Genomic DNA, 7,045 nt, shown 5'->3' with positions numbered 1-7,045 from the left:
TGTGTGTGTGTGTGTGTGTGTGTGTGTGTGTGTGTGTGTGTGTGTGTGTGTGTGTGTGTGTGTGTGTGTGTGTGTGCGCGTGCGTGCGTGTGTGTGTGTTTTTAGAGAAGATAATATTTTATTGACGTTGAAAGAGATTTTAATCCCCCATTTCTGAAAATGTCAATTTATTTGTTGCGTAGCCAGGATTCGAGGACGGCGTTTTGCGCGGGGATTCCCAGAGGCAAAGTTCGAAAAGTTCGGATGGCTCGACTTTCAGTGCGAGAAGGTATAATTATAGAGAAATTATAAACTTTATTTTCAATTCTCTCACTTTCAGTTATCTATTTAATAAACCATTATAATTATCTATATTTATGCATCTATATTTATTATTATAAATATTAAATTCTTATATAAATTTATCATTACAATAGGAATCCTATTATTATTATAATAGGATTCCTCTTAGAAGTTTATAAATACAAATGCTCATAAAAAATGCGCATTTTTTTTCTTTATCGGTTATTTCTCGTGCACAAGTGTTTCGCGTTACATGAAAAGTCGATGTCAGAGTGCTGTGATTTTTCCTGAGTGCACGTTGTATTTCTCAGATCCTCTATGAAGAAGTCAATTCGGAAAACAGCCCCGTCGCCACCCGTGAATCAGGGTATCCTTCGTGAGGTCAGTGAAGAACGAGAGGATCATGCGACGACTGCCATCACGAAGCCTTCCCAAAAGCCCAAGTACTCTTCAGATGAGAGCTCGGAGGACGAGGAGGACACACGCATGTTGGAAGGAAATGTCTACACGAAGAGCGGCATCGAGGTAACCCGAGCCAAAGCTGATATTCTTAATTTTTACTTGCGCTGCTTTCCTTTTAAAAGAAACAATCGAAACAAATGTCATTCTATCTTTGTTATTCATGAAATATCAAGAAGGATAAAATGACGTTTGTCTCCTAAAAGGAAAACAGCCAATAATAACACGCAGTAAAAATCGCTTGTCTAGATCTCGCGAAGAAGCGCTGGAAACGTGAAGCGCACGAAGGCGGAGATCGAAGCGGATCCGGAGAAAGAGGACGAGTTCGGCTACACGACCAGTGAGTTTATACTATAACATAAGACGTATTATTCTGTACTAAATATACACTGCGACTCAGAAACAATTGATATTTATATACTATTTACGTCATTGAAGAGATCGATATTCATTCTGTGTGATCACTCCGCCACGTTCGGTAGCTGATAACAGTGAAATTCCATTAATAATAAATTTTATTATGTATCCGATCAATCAATCAATCCGTATGATCGATATGAAAGATAACTAGATTATGTCTAAATTAGATTATGTCTAAAATCATTCTAAAATACGTAAAATCCAATGTGTGCGTTTCGGATGATACTCGTTGGTTAATGTCGCGGCCGATCGTTCCTCACCAGACATGAGAACGTCTTTTTAATTTTGCAGAGAAGGTTCAGAAGAGATACCAGAATCTTGGGCACAGGGTATTGATGGTCACCCTCGAAAAGGATCGGCGGGGTTTGGGAATTTCTCTGGCGGGACATAAGGACAGAAACCGAATGGCGGTGTTCATCTGCGGTCTCAACCCAAAGGGTGCAGCTCACAAAAATGGCGGGCTTCTTATCGGTGACGAAATATTAGAGGTGGGTATTTCACTCCCCTTCTGCTTTCTCCCGTTTTTACGATGTGCCATTTATGACTACGGTTCCCCTCGACTACTACCTCGTCGAGTTGTTTAACCTTCGTTTCACGCCGTCTATAATCCGTTTAACTCATCCGACGCGACGTTACGCGTTGTGGGTTTTCTCGAATAAAATAACACAACACTGATGCTTCTGTCTGGAATGTATATTTACTAAGCTGGGACGCAACATAATTCTATTGCAGATAATATAATAAAGATAAACTCTAGTTAAAAGTTTTGTCAAAGTTTTTATGTACGAATTGAAATAATTTTTTTTAATACTGAGAAAGTTTATGTCTTTTCTTAAAATATTTTATAAATGTTAAATTCCAAAATATTTCTCATTTTATAATTTCTGAAAAGATGTCAAATTTTTTTTTAGATTTTATAAGATTTATTCAGGAATTGTAGAATGAGAAATGTTAGAATATATTTTAGAATGTATGTATAAAGAAAATGTAGACTCTAAAAAAATGAAAAACTCTTTCGATTCTTTTGAAAAGTGTTTTAATTTGAATGCAAAATCTGAGAAATTTTTTCAAGAGTTATTTCATCATTTTCAAGAGAAATTTTTTACGAAATTATTCAGAAATTCTGAAGAACTATGAAATTTACATGAAATTTCTGAAAAATTGTATAAAAAATTCAAAGAAAAATTTTCATTAAGAAAAAAAAGTAAGCCTTCAAATTTTATGATATTTTTTTATAGAATTTTAAATAGAATTTTTTATAGAATTTTTATACAGAATTTTAAAATATAATTAAAGTATTTAGAATTTTAAGTAATTTTATGTAATTTAAAAAATTATGTAATAATTTGAAAATTATCCGTGAGTCAATGAAAGTATCAAAAAAAAAATTAAATCATATTCGAATGCACACACTCAAGCCTCTATTTTATTTTTATTAAAATTATTTTTTATCTTTATAGCGCCTACAAACGATCAAAAGAATGTTACACTTATTTCTTAGCTGTCGTTTTACAAGTCGCGTTTTACTATGCGTTTTATTCTATTACGTAATATAGTAAATACTAAAAATAAATCAAATATCTTTTGTTTCACTTAGGTAAACGGCTACGTATTGCAAGGACGATGTCATCTGAACGCTTCCGCTCTTATCAAAGGCATGGCCGGTACTCTCTTCAAAATCATCGTCTATCGGTGAGATACTTAGAGCTTTTTCCGCGATGTAACATGACGTAGAGACGATATGTATAACAAAATTCATTAAAACTATAAACGGATTTCGGTGTCCCGGTTGCAGACGATCGAAGGCTGTCGACGACATCGCCGTAAAGCCGATAGTCCAATTTCCACCAACCTTGGATGACGTAAGTCAATTCGCGGCGTCCACCTTTTTTTTTACCTTTACCCGTTGCAGTTCATAAAATATATCAATGAAAAGTAATTGATTGTTCCATCATAATAATATACTTGACTTGTTGCAATTAACAGCGACTGCGAGGAAAAAAATACTATATAATTATGTTTAATGAACATATAAACGAATAATGACAAATTTTAATGAATATTTTGTGAATATTTTGAAATATAAAACAGCTGAATTACTTATTAATATATAGGACAATTTATTTATCATCTGAAAATTCAGAAATTTAAATATTCAAATCTATTGAGCATCAATGTAAAAATTATTTTTAAATTATACAGAATGTCTAGTAGATCATGTGATAAGAAAAAGATATCCAAGATGCTATGAATTTATTTGAACATTTTTTTACAAAATAAAGTTATATAATTCTATACTTTAGAATATTTGATAGCTGTATCATATTGTCGTGAAACATTTCACGTGTTACAGGTTTATATAGATTTCAAGAAGTACAAAGGAGTTCGTGACGTGCGAGTGAAGAAGGCAAGTGACTATAATTATACAAAATTAGTCAGCCAATCAATATTACACAATCTTACTTTCTAAAACTAATTGTCGATCAATTCGTAGAGTCAATACGGCCTCGGCATAATGATCATCGAAGGGAAACATCTAGCTGTAGGGCAAGGCATTTTCGTGTCCGACATTCAAGAAGGCAGTGCGGCGGAACAGGTAATTTTCGCTCGTACTTACGACCTTGAGAGACCTATTTTAAGCGAAACTCGTGTACTTTACAATCCGATATTTCAGGCTGGATTGCAAGTGGGAGACATGATCCTGGCCGTTAATTTGGACAGCTTATTAGGCCGTACATACGATGAAGTTCGTATTTTTCACGTTCTTTTCTTTAAATAAATTATATTTTATTTAGGCATTTTATATTAAACAGTTAGGCAGTTTATATTCTACTCTTTATTCTAATTTTTTTAGGCGACGGAATTATTGAAGAAAGCGGAAGGTGTCGTTAAGCTAGTAGTTTGTAATCCTAATGAGAATAAAGAACAGAAGGAGAAACAGAAGAGTAAAGAACTCAAGGATGATTTGTTAATTTCGGTTGCACAGAAGACCCCGCAAAAGAGTGGAACAGTTTCGGGTGAGTTTAATAATGTGATTAGTATCTTTATACGAAAAAAAAAAAAAACGATTTTGATAAAGTGCCTAAAAATTTAGCTAGAAACAGATCTAAAAATATTTAATTTTGTTGAACTATAAAAATAATTATATAGGACGCTTAAATTGGTTGCTGGAGTATTAAAACTTTTAGCATTATTATCAAAATATTTTACGTTATTTTGACGGTTCAACAAAATATTTTCAGATCTGTATCTAGCTAAATCGTTAGATATTTCAGCAAAATCATTTTTTCCATATATATTTTTGCCATATATTTTATTTGCGGAAAATCTCGTAACACACGCATACATTTCGTTCTTGAAACTATATACGATTTTGTATTTAATGTTTGATTCCCCACTCTTGTAATGTTAGTGACCGGCAAGGAACCGGTAGAACCCGAAGAGAAGAAGGTTCGGCAGGATCCCAAGACTTGCAAAATCGAAGTTAGCAAAGAAGCAACAATAGAGTTTCAGAAGGAGAAGAACCAAGGTATAGGTTTTTACATCGCTGGCGGTTCTAATACTCCTTGTGTAAGTATTTAATAATTTTCAATATATATATATTTATTCGCGTGATGTCGCATCGCAATACTTTTCAAAATTTCTTTTATTTTTTTTTATCGTTAGACGTTCTGTTAAAATGTAGAATGCAATAAGTAACAAATATCATAAATTAGTTATAGATATATATTAATTTCAAAAATATTAATAACAATTTAGTTATTATTAAACAATTATCGATATTAATATTTGTACTCTTGAGAGATAATAATTCTTCTAGAACGGGGTGTTCGTTCTGGACGTATCTCCTGAAGGCGCAGCTGGGAAGGACGGCCGGTTACAACTAGGTGATCAGATTCTCAGCATAGGCAATGAGAGTTTCATGGAAATAGAGTACGACAAAGCTCGTGAGACAGTCCTGAAGCAAGCTCCTGGGACTGTACGTAACATTACACTTTGTTAAATAATCACACCCATTTTAATGAATGAACGAAGAGAAGATATAGGACAATTCTTTTGAGACATAATTTATACACAGCAAAAGACATTTTGTATTTATGTTGAAATTGGTCCATCCAAGTTCTTGTTAAAATTTTATGTTGGATTTTTAACATATCCAAGTGTAAATTGAACACAATATTATTATATTATTCTAATATTATATTTATATTAAATTCATATTTAACATTTCTTTAGTGTCAAAATGACACAATTTATGAGTAAGTGAAAAAATAAGATAAAATAACATAAAAATAATGTATTTTAAAACGAAAAATTTAAGAAGAACGAATAAAATATGTATTAATTTAATACATATTTTATTCGTTCTTCTTAAATTTTTCGTTTTAAAATACATTATTTTTATAGATGTTAATTTTACTGAAGAAATATGCTTACAAATTGTGTCAATGTTATATTTTTATTCAGTGTTGTATTTTTTTATATAATATTTTACATAATATTTTTTACATAATATTTTTTGTTACTATCTAATCTATTCATCTTGTGTTAAATTTAATACAAATTTGCCAAGTGTGTATAAACAATATAATTTATATAAGTAATATAAATTATATATCCTCGTTTGATTGATTGAGCGAGCGTGACTCGATTTCGTTGGTCGTTTACAGATCACGATGACAGTATTCCGTCATGAGAAACCAGCCGAGGAATACGAGGTCGAGATACAGAAAAAGAGCGGTAAAGGAGCTGGTCTCTGTTTCGCCGCGTTCTGGAGTAACAAGGGGGTCTACGTGAAGGAGCTAGTAAGTCCGATTCTCCAATTCTATATCTTGATTTATAACTTGCATCTATGTTTCATAATTTACACTGCTCGCATTCTATTACTTTCTACTTCTACAGACAGCGGGCGGTCAGGCTATCGAAACCGGTAAGATCTGCAAAGGTGATCAGCTTGTAGCGATTGGTGGATTGGACGTCCGCGATGCTTCCCTGGACGACATCGCCTTTCATATGAAGATATCTAATCCACTGCAAATGAAGCTAGCTAGGTATCATTCCGCCAAACAATGACAGGTAAGAGCGACGTGTTAGCTAAGCAATTAAATCAAAACATTAAGCGAAATATATAAGAACTGCACAAAAGGAAGACTTTACCAAAATATCTAAAAATTTAGTTGATTTAGATCTGAAAATTTGTTGAGCTATCAAAATAATCATAGGAAATTCAAACATAATTTTATCAATAAACAATCAAATTTTTGTAATAAAAAAATCATTTCGACTTTCATGATGTCAAAAGATCATTTTGATTTTCTCTTGATGTGTTCTTTGCACAGTAAAAAAATTTATGTATTTGTATTGGAAATCATTCTTGTTAACTGTTTGTGTTGAATTTTTTAACATATTCAAATGTTAATTTAACATAATGTAATTATGTTATTTAAAGATTTTTTGTGAAATTGATATTCAAAATTTTTAGTGTCAAAATGACACAATTTATGAGTAAGTGAACAAATAACATAAAAATAATGTGTTTTAAAACGTAAATTCTAAGACAAATGAATAAAATCCGTGTTAATTTAACACGGATTAACATATCATAAATGTTAATTTTTCTGACAAAAAATATGCTTTCACGGTTTGTTTACAAACAATATCGATTATTTTTCTTTATATTTATTCTTTTACATTTGTGTTACTATTCTAACATATTCATCTTATGTAAAATTAATTCAAAAATTGGAGTGGACCGTTTGGGACATGCATTTATGTTAAATTTAGCACAATTTCCAACTGTGTAGGAAGTAGAACGCACTCTGAGTGTCTAGACTCTTACTTGAGGATATCTAATCAAGACAAGACAAGAATCGTGACTCGACGA

At 32.1% G+C, this 7,045-nt stretch overlaps 1 protein-coding gene across 2 annotated transcripts in view; it reads left to right on the top strand.

The window, feature by feature from the left end:
• LOC108685842 overlaps positions 1 to 7,045 on the top strand; it is a 118,994-nt gene that overhangs the window by 110,577 nt on the left and 1,372 nt on the right. For both annotated transcript variants that reach the window (XM_018190843.1, XM_018190836.1), the window contains 14 exons: positions 183 to 268; positions 594 to 807; positions 991 to 1,081; positions 1,453 to 1,649; positions 2,759 to 2,853; positions 2,957 to 3,023; positions 3,515 to 3,568; positions 3,656 to 3,757; positions 3,836 to 3,907; positions 4,016 to 4,178; positions 4,574 to 4,731; positions 4,982 to 5,140; positions 5,832 to 5,966; positions 6,064 to 6,237. In XM_018190843.1, the coding sequence (XP_018046332.1) occupies positions 183 to 268; positions 594 to 807; positions 991 to 1,081; positions 1,453 to 1,649; positions 2,759 to 2,853; positions 2,957 to 3,023; positions 3,515 to 3,568; positions 3,656 to 3,757; positions 3,836 to 3,907; positions 4,016 to 4,178; positions 4,574 to 4,731; positions 4,982 to 5,140; positions 5,832 to 5,966; positions 6,064 to 6,234 (1,764 nt within the window). In that variant the 3' untranslated portion in view covers positions 6,235 to 6,237. The remainder of the gene's footprint in view (positions 1 to 182; positions 269 to 593; positions 808 to 990; positions 1,082 to 1,452; positions 1,650 to 2,758; positions 2,854 to 2,956; positions 3,024 to 3,514; positions 3,569 to 3,655; positions 3,758 to 3,835; positions 3,908 to 4,015; positions 4,179 to 4,573; positions 4,732 to 4,981; positions 5,141 to 5,831; positions 5,967 to 6,063; positions 6,238 to 7,045) is intronic.

The sequence above is a fragment of the Atta colombica genome, unplaced genomic scaffold, assembly GCF_001594045.1.
Source record: "Atta colombica isolate Treedump-2 unplaced genomic scaffold, Acol1.0 scaffold100, whole genome shotgun sequence".
In the NCBI taxonomy this organism is placed as follows: domain Eukaryota; kingdom Metazoa; phylum Arthropoda; class Insecta; order Hymenoptera; family Formicidae; genus Atta; species Atta colombica.
Note: the sequence above shows the minus strand (reverse complement) of the source record. Positions and strands in the feature narration are given on the sequence as shown.